The following is a 20,447-nucleotide window of genomic DNA, read 5'->3' as shown; positions in this document are numbered from 1 at the left end:
TATTAAATACTGAATGATTTAGATAATAATTTAAACATCAATTTGTGAAAAAACATATAATCTGAATACTTATTTTATAAATTAAGCCATAGAAATACTTATGTGATCAAAATAAAAAAATAATACTGATGACTGACTGCTATTGTAGTTCTTAAAAAGAAGTTAATAAAGAGGAAGAATCCTGTGCAGCATGACTAGAATCTGCATCGTCATCGTCAATATCACCATCATCAAATATCTGGTCAAGAAGTTAATAAAGAGGAAGAATCCTGTGCAGCATGGATAGAATCTGCATTCTCATCGTCATCGTCATCTTCATCGTCAATATCACCATCATCAAACATCTGGTCAAGAACGAGGATCAACGCCATCGCAAATGCACTGTCGAACCCCGGACTAAGACAGAGCAAAAAGACATCTTTGCCCAACATCACGTGAGTGGAGGGGTCCACTTTTCTTTTGATCTCAGCCTTTGGTAACTTTGATGAGCTCTCCAAAGAAGTGCTGTAGATCGCACAGCAACGTTTGGGATAGGAGCCGTCGATATTGTACTCGTCGCCTGGATCACCGTACACATCAACCACAACATTCGATCGTCCGATGATGGATGATCGACGGACACAGAAAATCGGGCTTTCTTTTTCCCTTTTCTCCCCTAGTAACCCTTCCCACCTTTGATGGAGACTTGGCTTCTGAGATTTAGCAAACAGTAAATTAATTAAATATAATTTCAAAAATTCTCTAATTAAATTGTTTTCTTAATTAATTTTAACATTTTAGATTAATTAAGTTTATAAAATATTTAAAATTACGTTACTCAAAGTCTTAAAACAAACTAAATAATGTACATTCACAAAAGTGTGTGAAAGGAAAAAAATTATAATGACACTTTAAGAAGATAAAAATTAAAATATTTTATATATTAAATTTAAATGAAAAAATTACTTCAAATATCGTATAATAATTTACATCAATTTGATTTTAATGTATTTTTCAATCGAATTAATGTCAATTAACTTCCGACATTAAACTTGTTAAAAATTAAACTAATAATATAATTTTTAAAGTTATACTAATAATAAATTTAAATAATAAAATATGAAATTTAAAAAATGTATATAAAAATATTAAAACATGATGAATTTCTTGAAAGTGACGGAGATATTATGTTCTTCGATTTTTAAACAACATTTATGACTTCGATTAGGCGATAAACTCGAATTTAAACAACATTTATGACTTCAATTAGTCGATCGACTTGAACTCGACTCAGTTAAAATGTAGTAAAAGTTTAATTCGGGTTGACTCAAACTCAAACTCGACTCAAGACTTTAACGAGATAAGTTGAGCAAAGTCTAACTAGACTCAATAGTAACTCTTTAATTTTTTTTATAATTTTTAATAGTTATTTTAAAAAATTCAAAAATTATTAATTTACTAATAGATAATAAAAAATGATAAATAACTAATCTATAAATTTATACTATTAGTATATTTTACATATAGTTAAAAAATAAGATAAAAATTTTCGTGAAATTAACGAATAACGAGCTGAGCAACGGGTTTAATGAGCACGAGTCGAGCAACAAATTTTTTAATGAGTACAAATCAAATAAAATTTTAACGAGTTTAATGAGAAACGAGTCGAGTAACAAAATTTTTTAATCGACTCGTTCAATAAGCACCCCTAAGTTCAACGTAGAGAAATGATTTTTATAAAGATTATTGAATCTTTTGAGGTTAGTTATTACTTTTTAAGATAATATTTATTTTTTAAATTTTTGTGTCTAAACTTTTTTTATTTTTATATGTGTTTTTTCGATAATTATTGTCATTTTTTTATATATTTAGATGCATTATAGGTATACTTTTTGTTGTTGTTATTAATATAATCCAGTTACTTCTGTTCGAAAAAAAATTATTTATAACTTCATCTCTTTAACTTTAAAAAAAGAGATACAATGAGAACTTTGAGTCTCATAAAATATAAAATGAAAACCAAAATAGAATATAAAAAATATATACTTCAAATTTAATAAGATCAAAGATAGATTTTATGTTATAGATGTTAACCTAATAAGTTATACTAGAAATTTAAAAATTATAAAATTTTAAGGATATAAAATAAAATATTAATAAAAAAATATAAAAAAAAATGCTTGAATTATATTGATAATTTAAATTTTGTATGGATGTTAAATTATATTATTAATGAAAAATAATTGAATTATATAGAAATTTAAAATTTATATGAACGAAAAATTAAATTATATAAAAGATGTATAAATTATATGAGAACGGGATCGAATAGCACTTCAACAATCTTCTGTCTATCCCTTAAAAAGCATTGGATTTTTTTTTTTTTTTTTTTTTTTGCAAAAGGAAGTGAAGTTGGAAGATGGAAATTGTGATTGGATGAAGAAAGTGACCTTGCGGATAAGGGTGAGGAGACCGTTGCCGGCAGCGTCCATGAGGACCAGCTCGTCCTTGGGCAGTGAATCGGGGCCGTAGTAGGAATCGAACCTCAAAATCACTTCTCCTCTGGGGCTGTACACAACGAATCCATCTCCCGGGAAAAACACCGACGTCTTGTGGACTGTTAGCTGCGTTTCTTCCTCGAAGCAGAATTTCTCGTCCACGATCACCACTCTCCCCATCCTCTCGAATTGTGCAGAGAATTAGGGTTTAAAATTCACATAGGAATTAGATCTCAGAGCTGCTATGTGGCTGTGGATACGCCCAATTAAAAACGAGATTGGGTTCGTGGGGTATTCTTTGTAGGCCAGGTGAAGCACCCAGCCAGGAATAAATTGAACTTCAACAAATAAAATTTATATTCGTATTTATTTATTTATTTTTAAAGATATTTGTATTTAATTTGTATTCATATAATTTTTTATTATAATATTCGTTTATTTATTTTTAAAGGCTTTTATATTTGTTCTTTCAGTTTATGTTTGTTTTTTTAAAGTTAGCAAATAGTGATGGATCCATTGCGTATTAAAAGTGGGTACATGTACACCTTAAAATTTAAGTTTCTTCGATTAATCATTTATTTCATCGATGGTGTATAGTTTGAAATTTTATTTATATTCACCTTATTAAAAAATAAATTATTAAAATATATAGATCTAAAAAAAATATTTTTAAATCTTCTATTCTCAATCATGTTTGATAGCCTACACTTTTTTTTTACCTAATCAAAAAAATGATGAAATTATGTCAATAGTCATTAAATTCTTTAGATTTCACATTTGAAACTCTAAAAAGTTACTCATTCAATTTATTCTTTGTCATTACTAATATTTAAAATGTAAAAAGATAAAAGGAAATGAAAACCGAGCAAATAAACTTATAAACGAGTCGATAAATGACTTATAAATAAGTCAAAAAGCGAGTCAATAAATGAATTTATTCATAAACATAAATTAATCGAACACACATCTATTTGTGTCTTTTTATTTATTAAATGACCTTCAAAAATTTTGTTTATATTTATTTATTTAAATTAATAAATGAAAGTTATACCAACTGTTGACGAATAATTCGTTGATGGATCAGTTCATATAGATACCCTTTCATACGGCCAATCTTTCTTTGTGGTTTGCCCACCAAGCTTTACACTTTTCACCACTAATAAAAGACCGAATAAATTAATCAAATCGAATCGACCTTTATTGTATTTTATAATAAATAAAAATTTAAATTTTGGATAGTCATTCGTTGAGTCTCCATAAATATGGGACCGGGGAAATAAAGGAAAACAGTAAGGTGTGTGTTTTTATTTGTGGTATTAAGCTTCGATGGGGGCAAGGGATGGGGATGGGGATGGGGATGGGGATGGGGATGGGAATAGGGAATGGGGAATGGGGAATGGGGAATGGGGAATGGGGAATGGGGAATGGGGAATGGGGAATAGGGAATAGGGATTAGGGAATAGTGCTGTGAGCATGGGCATTGTGGGCAGGGCAACTCGAGAGCAACCGGTCTTGATCCCATCGCTCATTCATCGGTAAAGTTGATTGAATATTGTAGGTAGACAAATTATTAAGGGATATATGATATTTGTTATATCAACTTGAAACTCAAGCTTGACATGATGAATATTAATAAAATATATTTTTTCATTTAAAATTTATATTTCGATGTGATAAATTTTAATAAAAAAATATATTTTATTAAAACTCATTATATCGATGTGATGAGTTTGAATAAAAAATTATTTGGATAAATTCTTCATGTGAGTGTAACGAGTTTTCATACACTATAGTATTTTTTTATAGATCCTAAATTAATTTTAGAGATGCCCTAATAAACTAATTTTTAACCTGTTTACCTATTAAGTTAATTTTATCCTCATTCATATGATGGCAACCCATATCAGAGAAATTTTAAGGGCCCATTTTTTGTGTTAATCATTCTTTATACATAACTAACTTATGAACTCATAAAATATAAATTTTTGATAAAATGCGTAATTCAAAGTTGTTGTTTTTAAATGTTTGTAAAGACTTTTTTATGTATTTGATATTATCTAACTTAAAAAGTTGATGATAACTCTTAATTTATTTTTTCAATTTGTGGGTCTACAAAAAAAAATATTTATTTATTATTATAATTATTTTATTATTATTTATTTTTTTATTTTGCAGAGCCCACATACAACCCCTAAAAATAAGAAACATAATCTACCTACCCACTAAACCACTACACCCCACGTATTTCACCATTACCCCACCTCTAATCACCCACCTACTCTGCTACCTTTTAATTCTTCCCATCCCTTAACACACTATCTGCTTACTTTATATAGGAGGAACTCTTACTTGCTGGGGGCAGAAACGAAAAACACACCGGAGGGAGGTTGCCTCTCTTCTTCTATATTGTAGCTTTATGCTTTGCTTCTGTGCATTAAAAATGGTTGAAAGTAAAACAAGGGGAAATGATGGGATCTGCATCATAATCGTCACTCTCCACCCACTCCTTTTAATTCCCCATTTACAAATGGAAAGGCCCCCTGTACTCATAAACCAAGGAAGTAAATGGAGGAATCAGGGAAGAGTGCCAAGAAAGAGTGCAGCAAGCAACCTGCAGCCTCCCTCGCGTCAAAATACACGTGCCCAGGTTGCTACCTCCGCACCTGCAGCCTCCCTCGCGTTAACGCTCACAAGCAACGCACCGGCTGCAATGAAAAAAAGAACATCACTTCCTTTGTTCCTCTCTCTAAATTCGACGATAATCTTCTCATCCCATGAAGAATTGGTCTTCTATGGTGCTATATAATTGTGCTTATCCAAAGAACAAAGGGTTGACACCAGAAGTTGTCAACAACCAAACTGGCGCTTCTCTTTACAGATTCCAGTGGCTTGAAGACAGCGAAATCTGGTCGGTCTCCTGAAAAGATGGAAGGGTGCATGAAAGAAAAGAAATTGAATGCGAGTTAATCAAAATCCGAACATGGTTCTCTGATATTTGTAGTATTTGCTTAACTACAATGCCAATTAATTCTTGCTGCAGTATTATTATTATTATGATTTCTGGATATTGAATTTTTATTGTGAATCCTAGAACTAAATACGCTTTAAGGAAGAGATGGTTTTCTCTCGGCTTCTCAAGATATCGCATTGGGAAAATGCAGCAGTTAAACAGACAAATGGATTACATATATGAAGATGAGCTCAGCAAATTTGTGAACAGTGGTACACTTTTTGAGCTTGTGGTTGCCTTTTCACGTGAGGGACCTATCAAGGAATATGTGCAACATAAAATGATGGAGATATGGCCACGTTTCTTAAGTGTACCATGTATTACACATTTTTTTAATATTTTTCTCTTAATTTATTTTTTTTCTTTAATCTATTTAGTATTTATTTATTTTAATCTAACATTTTTTTACTTTCTTTTTAGGGACAATTTTAACTAATCAAAGACAATTGATTCGAATAGAATGCATTTTAATTTTAATTTCAAATTTTCGCAATTAAGACAATCAATAAATTAATTGGTACCGAAAGGGCGGTTCAATGGTGCTAATCATTCCTTGACCGTAATCGACTCCATAACCTGACATATTTCTGATAAAACGCAGATCAGGTAAGATGGTGTCCGATCTACCTAAACGTTTTTAAAATGATCGGTGGCGACTCCTAATCCATTTTCCTAAGTCGAAGCCAAATTTTGGGTCCAACCGAAAGGTGGTCGCGACAGCTTGGCAACTCCGCTGGAGACAGGTAAGTGAGCCAGGTCAGAATTAATTTTCGGTTATCTTTTTATGCGAAAATAGTAAATTTTAATTTATTTATTTGATTTCAATTATTTACCTTTTATTATTTTTTAAACAAATAATTGTATTGACATTTTTTTTCAATGATTTCATATTTTTTTAAATTTTCATCTCAAGCTCTATATCCGAACTCTGAACCCTTTTTAAGTAGAGGTGAAAACGACGCGTTCGTGAGAATTTATTCTCCGCACAGGCCTAGCAAGTAACCTTCGAGATTCATATACCTTATGTCTTCGTGTGAATTTATTCACCGCACAGACATAAGGAAATGTATCCTCTCGAGTTTAACTTAGTCCACATAAGCTTGTAATGAGCTTAGGACTAAGGGTCTGGAAAGACCAATGGGGCATCAGCAAGGAGAACTCGAGTACCCTTTTAGAATATAAACCGGGAGATTACAGGGAATTAGAGCCCACCCCAAAACCTCATTTCAAACCCTAGGCTCTTTTGATTATTTCCTAATTTATTTTTTGTTCAAAGCATGTGAACTAGAAATTTATGCGGTTAGGACTTATCAACTTACGGGATATAGATCATGTCCGGGTAGGAATAATAAGCATATTGGGTAGATATCATATAGGGAAGGACTTTTATTTTCATCATTTTTTTATTATCCTTGCCTCATTAACTTTTTCCCTTTATTTTTGTTCTTTTTTTCATTTTTCATCATTTATATCATTCAAAAGAGGTGTTGATCCACCAAAAATGTGTTCATTAAACGTAAATAATTTGCATTAATGAACAAAGGGGTTATAATACAAGAGGTGAAAAACACAAAAGTCCAGAAGGGTCCGGAATTTACGTTGAGCACACCAAAAGTCAACTTTTTGAGTTGGCAAAAGTTTGCAGGGGTATACAAGAAAAATGTTACTGACCTGGAGAACCCCTTCAAAGACAACAAGAACAAGATGGTGAAACCCTAGCTAGGCTGGAGACCACTATTGACAAATTCAAGAAGCAAGCTTCGGATAGTTCCTATCGATGGAGGACTCCAATGGAACTTTCGTTAGGAACAAGCTCAGCAGAGAGTGAAAGTTAGAGATGCATTCCTTCAAGACTTTTTTGGGGCAAGTAGCTCGTCACTTGCACAATTTAGCCAGATGAGCCAGAACGGTCCGATAGGGTATTCAACCAGTGATAAAAGAAGGCAGAAAATGAATTAATTTGTCAGAAGTAGTTTGGGGTCTATACTTTTAAAATGTTTTTTGTCTCTTAAGACGTAATACTTTTATCCCCAATAAGGATTATTTACAATAACAGACACATTTTTTGGATCAATGCCTCGAACATTTCATGCATCATGCATTCTTGCATATTTCGCATAATTTTTCATTTTTTTCATTGCATTCACATGAACTAACAAAAGATGTATCATAAAAAGGGGCACAAAAACTGGACATTCCACCTCAAGCATTGGACACACCTCATCCACATAAAACTCATTCAAATGGAAAAGAGCGGGAATTTTTCGATGAAAGCAATGACACTCCTAAAGCAGAATTTTTTTCATCTGAGAGTACATCAAAAGGATCCCCGTTTGAAAAATAGGGAGCAAGTACATATGAAGGCCCTAATCCTTGACATTCTGAAAATAGTAGGGCATCCTAATGAGACTTTATTCCATTTTGTAGCGTTCTGTTTGGACTTGTTTTTTTAACTTCTCATATTTCTTTTTGTAACTTGTTTTTGAACTTTGACATATTTCTTTTTATGAGTACATTTCAATGAATTTGTGTTGAGCATTGAATTAAATTTACAACTTGCAATTATTTGAATATTAGTTGAATTAAAAAACTATGTAAATGATTCATAGTTACAGATCTTTGACAAAGTAACACGATTAAAAGCCGATAAAATAAAGGACTTGGACCTTACCTATAATATACACTCAAAACATCGTACCATGCTCTTGCAATTACCCAATATAATCTTTTTATTTAATAAGGTGCGGACAACATGGGGCATCCTTTTGCATATGACATTTGTTGAAAACATTTTTGATATTTCGATATAACAAATTAAGTTAAATGAATTTTAAGATTTCACAAATGATTTTACAAATTCGATTCAATTAACCGAATATCAAATTATTACTCCAAGTTTTTCAAGATCAATTTTAATCCTTACTAAATGTGTAAAATTGTGATTTGTACTTAAACTATTTTTGAAACAATTTTCACAAAGTATTTTGAACCAAAAACAAGCCTTAAATCAATTATTCAAAGGCATGCACCGATGCATCAGTCGATGCATCGATGAATTAATTGAACATCGAATACATTCCATGCATCGATGCACTCTCCATGCATCGATGCACTCTGAATATTTTCAAAACATCGAATGCATTTGATGCATCGATGCACAAGCCATGCATCGATGCATCAGGCTATTTTTCAAACATCGAATGCATTTCATGCATCGATGCACACTTGGTGCACCGATGCATCAAGTGTTCCAACGGTCAAAATATTTGAATTTTACACGAATGCACCGATGCTACTTGATCATGCATCGATGCATGAGACGCTCCACCTAGAAAAATTAATTGTTTTCACACTTAAACGGCTCTATTATCCCCACTAATTATCACCAACGTTCAGAATTGATTCAAGGGGTATTTAAACAAGTTCTGGAGCCATTGATCAACAACAAGAAACATCAATCAACTAGAATCAAGAGAGAATCAAAGAGAAAGCATCAAACCTCAAGTTGAGTATTTCAAGCCTATTTTCATCCAAATTCATTTGCTTTCAAGAACACTTTTGTACTCAATTGTATTTATCCTTGAGTGTTCTTTTCTTTGTTGTAGAATTGTGCAAACATCTTACCTTGTGAGGTTTCTTGTAAGTTTGCAAATTGTAATCTTCTCTTTGGGAAAAAGAGTGTTCTCAAGAGTTGGGGTATACTCTTGAGGGATTTTGTAAGGTTATCTCTTTGGCCTCAAAAGAAAGAACAAATTAGTGAATTTGTTGGAAAATCCTTAGCGTGGATAGCTAAGGTAGTGGACGTAGACTTTGTTTGAGAAAGTCGAACCACTGTAAATCGCTGTGCAATTACTTTAAATTTTCTGCAAAAGCTTCCACGAAATTTTTAATTGCCAATTCACCCCCCCTCTTGGCCGATTCCGTAGATCGATTAACTCAACAATTGGTATCAGAGCCTCACTCATTTGAAGGTTTAATCGCCTCTTGAGTCGATTCGGGAAGAGTTACATCGATTACCAAGTCATCAATGGCCTCCACTTCAAATTACGACTCCGATCTTGATTCGATGCCCGTCAACAAGCCTCCTTTCTTCAATGGAGCTAATTACGCCTATTGGAAGAATAGAATGATGTACTTCATTCAAGCAAGTGACATGGGAGCATGGAATGCCGTAGAATAAGGATACATCAAGCCTATCACTCATCCAAGGTTGTGGAGTGAATGAGATACAAGAATGTTCCAGCTCAACTCCAAAGCCATCCATATTATTTTTTGTGCTCTTGGACCAGATGAATACGGAAGAGTTTCATCGTGTACAACCGCCAAAGAAATATGGGACAAGCTTCAAGTCACACATGAAGGTACATATGAGGTAAAGAAATTAAAAATTAGTATTCTAACGCATAGCTATGAAAATTTCAGGATGAAACCAAATGAAGACATCAAAGCTATGACGGATAGATTTTCAACGATTGTCAATGGTCTCAAATCATATGGAGAGATCATCTCAAATGAAAAGCTTGTGAGGAAGTTAGTCTACTCCCTCCCAAAATCATGGCAACAAAGAAGACGGCAATCATCGAGTCTAAGGACCTATCGTCCTTAACTCTTGAAGAACTTATCGGTTCACTCCTCACTCATGAGATGATGCTCGAAGATGAGGTGGACCTTGATAAAGTTGAAGAGACACCAAAGGAAAAGAAGAAGAAGAAAAATATTGGAGTTGCTCTCAAATCCACAAAAGATGAGAGTGATTCTAATAATGATGATGATGACGAGGAAATGGCATTGTTTGCCAAACGGTTCAGAAAAATGATGAGACCTTACCAAGGAAGAAAATTCAAACGAAACGAAGGCCTCAAAAATGAACCAAAAGAGAAGGACCCAATCATTTGCTATGAATGCAAAAAGCCGGGGCATGTCAAATATGATTGCCCACAATTGAAGAAAAAGGGTCAATCAAAGAATAAGAACAAGGCTCATGTGGCTACATGGAGCGATGAAGAAAGTTCCGATGAAGAGGAACAAGAAGTAGCAAACTTTTGCTTGATGGCATTCGGGGAAGATTCTAAGGTAACCTCTAACTCATCCGATTTTGATGATTTATCTTATGATGAGTTATTTGAGGAGTACAATGGGTTGGCTTAGGATTATGAGAAATTGTTTTTAAAATATAAAAATGATGTTTCAAAATTGAAAAATGAAAACAAACTCATATCCAAAACCAACAACGATCTTGAAAGTAAAATCAAAGATTTGCAAATCAAACTAGAAGAGTTTGAAAAGAAAAATTTAGATTTGCAAAATTTACTTTCAAAGATCAATGATGATCATCAAAATAAAATTGATGATCTTAAAACTTCTTTGATAAAGTTGGAACAAAACATTTGAAAGAGGTGGAAATTCAAAATCCAACTTTGTTAGAAAAAGTTTTAGAAACTACAATCATAGAGGTCCCCAAAGAACCTCTAATGGAAAAATCATTAGAAGTATGTGGGTTCCTAAAGAACTCATTACTACTAAAGATAAAAATATCCTACACAAATGGATACCTAAGGGGACTAGGATTTTGGAAACTAATGAATATGGACCCAAAAGAATTTTGGTACCAAAAATCAAAAATTAATCTATGTTTGTAGGGAAAGGAGCATTGCTACAAGGCACGGAAAACAAATTCAAACTCATGGTACCTTGATAGTGGATGCTCAAGACATATGACCAGAGACAAAAGCCGGTTCATTGAGCTTAACGCCAAAAATGGAGGAGAAGTGACTTTTGGAGACAATTCAAAAGGTCACATTGAAGGTATTGGTACAATAGGTAATACCTCTTCCATACAAATTAAGAATGTTTTATATGTGAATGGATTAAAGCATAATCTTTTGAGTATTAGTCAATTATGCGATAAAGGATTCAATGTCTTATTTGAAATTAATGGTTGTAAAGTTATTGACATTGCATCTAATCGGATTATGCTTATTGGTCATAGAATAGGAAACATTTACATGGTGCATTTAGATTCTATTGATATGACTAATTTATGCCTAGTTGCTAAGGATGAGCATGATAGTTGGTTATGGCATAGGAGACTAGGTCATGCTAGTATGAGTGTTTTGCAACGGTTAATTCAAGGAGACTTAGTAAGAGGGTTGCCTAAGCTTAAATTTGATAATGATAAAATCTGTGATGCTTGTGCTAAAGGAAAACAAAAACGAGTTTCTTTTAAATCTATTAATGATGTATCAACTAGTAGAGTATTACAATTGATCCATTTAGATCTTTTTGGGCCAACTAGAACTACTAGCTTGGGAGGAAAACAATATGATTTTGTCTTGGTAGATGACTATTCTAGATACACTTGGGTTCTATTCTTAAGTACTAAAGATGAAGCATTAGAAAATTTCATCACATTTTCAAAATAATCCAAAATGAAAAAGGTTACTCTATCACTAGTGTTAGAAGTGATCATGGAACTGAATTTGAAAATCTTGGATTCATTGAGTTTTGTAATTCTAATGGTATTAGCCATAATTTTTCAGCACCTAGAACCCCTCAACAAAATGGAGTTGTTGAGAGGAAAAATCGAACTTTAGAAGAAATGGCTAGAACCATGCTTTGTGAAAATAATTTGCCAAAATATTTTTGGGCGGAAGCCACAAATACCGCTTGTTATGTTATAAATCGAGTAATGATTAGGCCAATTTTAAAGAAAACTCCATATGAAATTCTCAAAAATAAAAAGCCTAACATTAGCTATTTTCATCCTTTTGGATGTAAATGTTTTGTTTTAAACAACGGTAAAGAAAATCTTGGCAAATTTGATGCTAAAAGTGATGAAGGAATTTTTCTGGGTTATTCCTTAAATTCTAAAGCTTATCGTGTATTTAATAAAAGAACTTTAGTTGTAAAAGAGTCTATACATGTTGTTTTCGATGATAATCCCCTTCCAAGGAAGGATTCTTCTGTTAATGATGTAGGTATTGTACAAGCAAATGACGTTAGACATGACGTTGGAGAATCATCAAAGGAAGAAACAAAAGATGAGGAAACTCATGATCCCCTCGAGAATCCAACCATTGAAGAAAGGGAAGTATCTTTTCCAAGAGAGTACAACTATGTCAAGGATGGTGAAATTATAGGTGATCCATCAAAAGGGGTAACTACTCGATCTTCTCTTAGAAATATATGTAATTATGTTGCATTTATTTCATGCAACAACAAAGAAGCATTAAAAGATGAACATTGGATTATGGCTATGCAAGAAGAATTAAATCAATTTGAGAGAAGTAAAGTATGGACATTAGTTGAAAGGCCTAGTAATAAATCTACTGTAGGTACTAGATGGGTTTTTAGAAATAAACTTGATGAAAGTGGTAATATAGTGAGGAACAAGGCTAGACTTGTTGCTCAAGGCTATACTCAAGAAGAAGGCATAGACTATGATGAAACATACGCTCCCGTAGCTAGGATGGAAGCAATTAGAATGTTATTGGCATTTGCATGTTTCAATGAATTTAAATTATATCAAATGGATGTTAAAAGTGCATTTTTAAATGGTTTTATAAAAGAAGAAGTGTACGTGGAAACAACCTCCAGGTTTTGAAGATTCAAATTTTCCGGATCATGTTTTAAAATTGACAAAAGCTCTTTATGGTTTAAAACAAGCTCCTAGAGCTTGGTATGAAAGATTGTCAAATTTTTTAAAAAAGGTTTTTAAAAGGAAAGGTTGACACTACATTGTTTTTAAAGAGAAAGGTAAAGATTATTAGTAGTTCAAATTTATGTTGATGATATAATATTTGGTTCTACTAATGATGTTCTTTGCCAAGAATTTCTAAGCTAATGCAAAGTGAGTTTGAGATGAGCATGATGGGGGAGCTCTCATTTTTCTTGGGACTCCAAATCAAGCAAAGAAAAGATGGCATCTTCATTAATCAAGCTAGTACGTCAAAGATATGCTCAAGAAGTTTGGACTGGAAAATGGGAAACCTCATAACACTCCAATGAGCTCTTCAACAAAGCTTGATTTAGATGAAGGAGGTAAATGTGTAGATGTTAAATTATATAGGTCAAAGATTGGCTCTTTGCTTTATCTAACTGCAAGTAGACCGGACATTATGTTTAGTGTTTGCTTATGTGCTAGATTTCAATCATGTCCTAAGGAATCACATTTACTAGCTGTTAAGAGAATCTTTAGATACCTTAAGGACACTCCTAGTTTAGGACTTTGGTATCCTAGAGACTCTAGTTTTAGCTTGCATGCTTTTTCTGATGCGGATTATGGAGGATGCAAATTAGATAGGAAAAGCACCTCCGGTACTTGCCAATTCCTTGGAAATATGCTGATTTCTTGGTTTTCAAAGAAACAAAATTGTGTTGCATTATCTACCACTGAAGCCAAATACATTTCAGCTGGTAGTTGTTGTGCACAAGTTTTATGGATGAAACAACAACTTTTTGATTATGGAATTGAAGTAGGTACTATTCCTATCAAGTGTGACAATACTAGTGCTATTTGTCTCACTAAAAATCCCATCCAACACTCTAGAACTAAACACATTGAAATAAGACATCACTTCATTAGAGACCATGTCACTAAGGAAGATGTAGTTCTAGAATTTGTTGATACTTTGCACCAATTAGCGGATATTTTTACAAAACCCTTAGATAAAGAAAGATTTTGGACACTTAGAAGAGAATTAGGTTTAACTGACCTATCTTCACTTAGTGTTTAAAATAATTTAGCACTTTTAATAATACTGAAAAATGCTTATAATAATTTTTGATTGTATTCTTGCTATTAGTTAGGGGGAGTTTATGATTCTTAATAAAAATTAATTTTATGTTCAAATAAAATTTGAAGATTAATTTGATTGATTGAACATAATTAATATTTGATATATATGAGTTGCCATTACCATTAGAGCCAAATTATTTAGCATTTTAAGTGTTTTATTTAACAAGGCATCAATGCACCCTTGAATATGCACGATGCAAGCCATGCACCGATGCTACGTCGAGTTTTAGGTTTAAAATCTTCATCTTCTTCTTTTTTTCTCAAACCTCGGGAAAACTCTCGGCCGTTCGTCCCCCTCTCACATCGGAAAACATCTTCAAGTTTTTCATCCTACAAACCTGCTACACTCATTAAATCGCGCAAAACATCTCCTCATTCCCCTCAATCCGAATTTTTCAAAGTATTTTCACAAAAACTCTATTTCATTAAATTTTTGAACTTAGGACTAGTTTAGATTAGTTCTAGTTTGAAATAATTATCGGGCATTGGCTATATGATGATTCTAAACTAGTTTCTACAACGAATTTCATCAAAACGCATAATTTTCAAAATTATTTGGAAATTTCGAATTCAAAAAAAAAATTATTATTATTATTTCGAAAATTATTGATTCAATTGTGTTGTTTTCATGAAAACTATGCATATTATGATATTAATTTTAAATAGTTTTCAAAACTTTGCCCATTAGGATTATGTTAGAGAACCTTGAATTATTGAGGACTCATTTGAGTTTTGGGATTGAATTTTGTGCATACATGTGTTTTTAAATTGCAGGTGATATTTCTTTTCCGATTTCCCTAACCATGTCTAATCCCAAACGCCCTAGATCATCCTCGAGTCGGTCTCACCAAAACCGTCCTCCCACTCCTAGACCTCAAAATCCATCCAATATTCCTTCATCCCTCATTAGTACTTGTTTTAACATGCTTGAAAACCGTAGGGATGAATTGTACTCTAGGTACATGAACTCCTTCCAATCCTATCGTATTAGGGAAGAGCGTATTCCTTCTCTACAAGCTATGATAAAACTTGAATTTGAATACCTCTCAATTCTTCGCCGATGGAAGTTTGATAAATTTTCTCTTCAACCCATCGTCTTTCACCAACTTGTCCGCATCTTTTATTCCAATGCGGTTTGTATTCAGAACACAACTCAGTGCGGTACTATAGCGATTAGATCCTATCTTTTAGGACAATATATCACTATTACTTCTGAATCAATCGCATCTCATTTTGGTTTAGATGACGAGGGTTTATTTAATGAGAAGGAAGATGTGGAATATCCATATCTTCCTAATGCTAGTGTCAGTACCTTTAGGTCTCACCACGATCGATTTCTTCACTTAATGATCTCTTGGTGGTTTAGACCATCCGCAGGTTGGTACTCCACACTACGTACTACAGACTTATGGTGGATGCACTGTATAAAGAACAAAAAGAAAATCAATTTTCCACATATTGTCTTTAGCGCGCTTGTCGATATCATAAACATCATTCCCTCAAAGCATGTAGAAACCCTACCTTATGGTTGTCTACTAAGCAATTTGTTTATCAAACTCGGCCTAGATGTCTCCCTTGACAATCCTATTCCGCTCCAAAACCCAATCAATATCACATCCTTAAAGAAATCGGATTGGAAATTGGATGAGAACACCGGACTATGGTCTTTTCGACCCGGTAAGCAAACCCCGGGAGCTAGTTCTTCACGAGCTGCTCCTAGTTCTTCTCGTGCTCCTCCTCCTCCTCCAGCTCCTGACGCTGATAATGATCCAGAGCTTCAAAGGCTTATGAGAGATATTGACGAGGAAGTACCAGCTCGGCAAGATGATCAAACGCCACCTTATTTCTGATCTTTTCTAGAGTTGTTTGATCTACGTTTTGCCTCCATTGAGTCTACGATTTCTGAGTTTCAGAGGGAGATGCGTGATCGTATGGATGCTCTGACTCTTGAAGTTCGAGCTCATTATCCTCCTCCTCCCGATCCTCCGATGGAGTAGACTTACTTGCCATGCTTTCTTGTTCTTAAAACTTGGATTTTCTTAGTTGTTGGATGTTTGTTTGAGGATGCTTGAACTTATTATATATATTTGGTTTGACATTTTAACGCTTTCTGTTTATTAATTTTGTATCATTAGAAATTTATGACCAAATTATGCCATTTCACATTTTATTATGAATATTGTTTATGAAAACTAATGGCTAATCTCTCTTTTGATTGTGATCTTAGCAGCCTATTATTAATAAATCAATTGGCTAATGTTTTTCAAATTCTTGTTTAAAAACGTTTTTATAGAGTCTTTTTGATTTAACAAAAAGGGGGAGAAAATTTAAGATGTGCTATAGTAAGGGGGAGTAAGTTTTTCAAAATCGATTTCAAAAATAATTTCTTAAACAAATCTTAAAATTATTCAAATGTTTTGTTATATCAAAAAGGGGGAGATTGTTGAAAACATTTTTGATATTTCGATATAACAAATTAAGTTAAATGAATTTTAAGATTTCACAAATGATTTTACAAATTCGATTCAATTAACCGAATATCAATTATTACTCCAAGTTTTTCAAGATCAATTTTAATCCTTACTAAATGTGTAAAATTGTGATTTGTACTTAAACTATTTTTGAAACAATTTTCACAAAGTATTTTGAACCAAAACAAGCCTTAAATCAATTATTCAAAGGCATGCACCGATGCATCAGTCCATGCATCGATGCATCGATGAATTAATTGAACATCGAATGCATTCCATGCACCGATGCACTCTCCATGCATCGATGCACTCTGAATATTTTCAAAACATCGAATGCATTTGATGCATCGATGCACAAGCCATGCATCGATGCATCAGGCTATTTTTCAAACATCGAATGCATTTCATGCATTGATGCACACTTGGTGCACCGATGCATCAAGTGTTCCAACGGTCAAAATATTTGAATTTTACACGAATGCACCGATGCATATTTGATCATGCATCGATGCATGAGACGCTCCACCTAGAAAAATTAATTGTTTTCACACTTAAACGGCTCTATTATCCCCACTAATTATCACCAACGTTCAGAATTGATTCAAGGGGTATTTAAACAAGTTCTGGAGCCATTGATCAACAACAAGAAACATCAATCAACTAGAATCAAGAGAGAATCAAAGAGAAAGCATCAAACCTCAAGTTTGAGTATTTCAAGCCTATTTTTCATCCAATATTCATTTGCTTTCAAGAACACTTTTGTACTCAATTGTATTTATCCTTGAGTGTTCTTTTCTTTGTTGTAGAATTGTGCAAACATCTTACCTTGTGAGGTTTTCTTGTAAGTTTGCAAATTTGTAATCTTCTCTTTGGGAAAAAGAGTGTTCTCAAGAGTTGGGGTATACTCTTGAGGGATTTTGTAAGGTTATCTCTTTGGCCTCAAAAGAAAGAACAAATTAGTGAATTTGTTGGAAAATCCTTAGTGTGGATAGCTAAGGTAGTGGACGTAGACTTTGTTTGAGAAAGTCGAACCACTGTAAATCGCTGTGCAATTACTTTAAATTTTCTGCAAAAGCTTCCACGAAATTTTTAATTGCCAATTCACCCCCCTCTTGGCCGATTCCGTAGATCGATTAACTCAACAACATTATTATGCTTTTTATTTAAGACGTTTAGTGACAATTATTATCTTCACAGATGGAATAATCGAGTAATAAAATCTAGTTTAGGTCAGTTGTTTGGAAATTGAACTCTAAAGATGAGATTCCTTGACTTTCAAAAACACTTAGACTATAACAAGTTCTTCTTGACAATCTTAAGAAATTAAAACCGTAAAGCTGAGCTATTCCACTAAGGTAATTGGTTATAAAGGAAACTTGAAAGCCCTGACCTTATGAATAGATTACATTCCAACCATGACATTGCTCGAACACCTGGCAATTCGGTGTTTGCTTCACTGCTATTGTCCGGCCGAAGACTTTGTGATAAGATGAACCCTTTAGTTAACTTGATAAAAGTGATTATAATGTTAAGTTGTCCCTCTAAAGCAATTGGTTAAATGCCCCGGCTTTATGGATTCAACAATCCATATAATGGCAAATTAAATCAAATTTATCTAAGCGAGAAATTTTCGGTAATGATGGACTAAGGGAGTTAAGAAACACATGTTATAGTCAAATTCACACAAGCACTCAAGAGTTTCAGTTTTAGACTGATATTTCTGCACTACCTTTGTTAGAGGAGCTTACAAAACTTGAACAAATGGAAGATTTCAGAGAACCAAAATAGAAGATCTAGTAATTGATTATGCTAATTGCGTCATTTTGTCCGCATCTGATTAAAATGGCAAACCAAGAAATAGGGGTATGTTGCGATATTCAAATGGAACGAGAAAGAAACCACATTTTAGTGGCCAAAACCTTAGAAAATAGAAAGCCAACCTGAAACCAACTCATCAATTTTGGACATTTGTCAAAGAGCTATAACTCTGAAAGCGATAAAGAGCTATTGATTATTCTGATATTCTTTGAACTCATGTTTATGATTTGATTCGATTCGATTGCGAGCCTAGATTAAGGGGCAACGTTTTACAAAATTCTTACATTTTTATATATTTTTCTTTCCTTCTAAAATAAGAAAAAGGAGAAAAAAACATTTTCAAACATGAATGTCTCAAATGTGAAAAGTCTCGGAAGTTGTTGAGGCTCATTTTGCTTCCATTAAAGAAAGAACAAACAATGCTCTTGAAAACAATCAGTTTGAGAGACCAGATAGAACTTATGACATCGTCAACATCCAGAAAAGAAAATGAGGCATTCCAATGATCAAGATTGGCATGCAAAGCACAAGACTCCATCCAAGATTAATTCATGTTGCATGCATCTTAGACATACTTAAGAGCATCGCATTAATCATTTTAGTATACATAATTTTTTGTAGCTTTTTGAGTCAAGTTCCAACTTCAAAATGAAAGATACTCGATTCAAAAGTACATTCAAAAGTTAATGGTGGTTGCTCAACCTCACAGTGAAGGGGCAACTATCTGACGACAAAACAACTTTTCGAGTTTCGTTCAGAGTCAATTTCAACTTCACAATGAAGGATATTGAACTCGAAGCGACACAATTTGTTTGAAATAGGATTTCAACTCCACGACGGAGGATATCCAACTCAAAACCAACTTTCTCGAGATTGGATTTCAACTTCACGACGAAGGATATTCAAGTCAAGGCCCAACTTCACGACTAAGGGGCCATCCATGATTTCAACTCCACGATGAAGGATATCGTGGCAAAAAATCCACGATTTCAACTTCACGGTGAATGATATCGTGCCCATCAACACAAGATTGGATTTCAACTTCACGACGAATGATATCTAATTCAAAGCTCAACTTCACGATGAAGGGGCCTTCCAGTTTCATTCAGAGTCAATTTCAACTTCACGGCGAATGATATTGGACTTGAAACAATACAAGCTTGGATTTTAACTTCACGATGAAGGATATTCAAGTCACGGCTCAACTTCAAAATGAATGGGCCATCCACGGTTTCAACTTCACGACGAAGGGAATCGTGCTCACCAGTAACATTCATTGGATTTCAACTTCACGACGAAGGATATTCAATTCAAGGATCAACTTCACAACGAAGAGACCATCTACGGTTTCAACTTCATGACGAAGGGAATCGTGCTCACCAGCAACATTAATTGGATTTCAACTTCACGACGAAGGATATCCAATTCAAGGCTCAACTTCACAACGAAGGGGCCATCCACAGTTTTAACTTCACGATGAATGGAATCGTGCTCACCAGCAACATTCATTGGATTTCAACTTCACGACGAATGATATCCAATTCAAGGCTCAACTTCACAACGAAGGGGCCACCCATGGTTTCAATTTCATGACAAAGTGAATCGTGCTCACCAGCAAAATTAATTGGATTTTAACTTCATGACGAATGATATCTAATTTAAGGCTCAACTTCACAACGAAGGAGCCATCCACAGTTTCAGCTTCACGATGAAGGGAATCGTGCTCACCAGTAACATTCATCTTTAGATTGGATTTTAACTTCACGACGAAGGATATCCAATTCAAGGCTCAACTTCACAACGAAGGGGCCATTCACGATTTCAACTTCATAACGAAGAGAATTGTGCCCACCAGCAACAATCATCTTTAGATT

At 33.7% G+C, this 20,447-nt stretch overlaps 2 protein-coding genes across 2 annotated transcripts in view; one reads left to right on the top strand and one right to left on the bottom strand.

Moving 5' to 3' along the window:
• Positions 1 to 227: 227 nt before the first annotated feature.
• LOC120197484 (protein LURP-one-related 5-like) lies at positions 228 to 2,701 on the bottom strand. The gene is made up of 2 exons (XM_039198996.1): positions 2,430 to 2,701; positions 228 to 692 (listed from the first exon to the last, which is right to left on the bottom strand). Exons 1-2 carry the CDS (start codon positions 2,655 to 2,657, stop codon positions 243 to 245), a joined length of 678 nt encoding a protein of 225 aa, XP_039054927.1. The 5' UTR covers positions 2,658 to 2,701; the 3' UTR covers positions 228 to 242.
• A 4,379-nt stretch (positions 2,702 to 7,080) lies between these two features.
• LOC120197483 (WD repeat-containing protein 11-like) overlaps positions 7,081 to 20,447 on the top strand; it is a 47,121-nt gene continuing 33,754 nt past the window's right edge. Inside the window, exon 1 of the mRNA XM_039198994.1 lies at positions 7,081 to 7,085. The gene's annotated coding sequence lies outside the window, so the exon portion shown is untranslated. The remainder of the gene's footprint in view (positions 7,086 to 20,447) is intronic.

The sequence above is a fragment of the Hibiscus syriacus genome, unplaced genomic scaffold (genome assembly GCF_006381635.1).
Source record: "Hibiscus syriacus cultivar Baekdansim isolate YM2019G1 unplaced genomic scaffold, ASM638163v2 tig00117048_pilon, whole genome shotgun sequence".
In the NCBI taxonomy this organism is placed as follows: Eukaryota; Viridiplantae; Streptophyta; class Magnoliopsida; order Malvales; family Malvaceae; genus Hibiscus; species Hibiscus syriacus.
The sequence above is the reverse complement of the archived record's forward strand: the minus strand, read 5'-3'. Positions and strand labels throughout refer to the sequence as shown.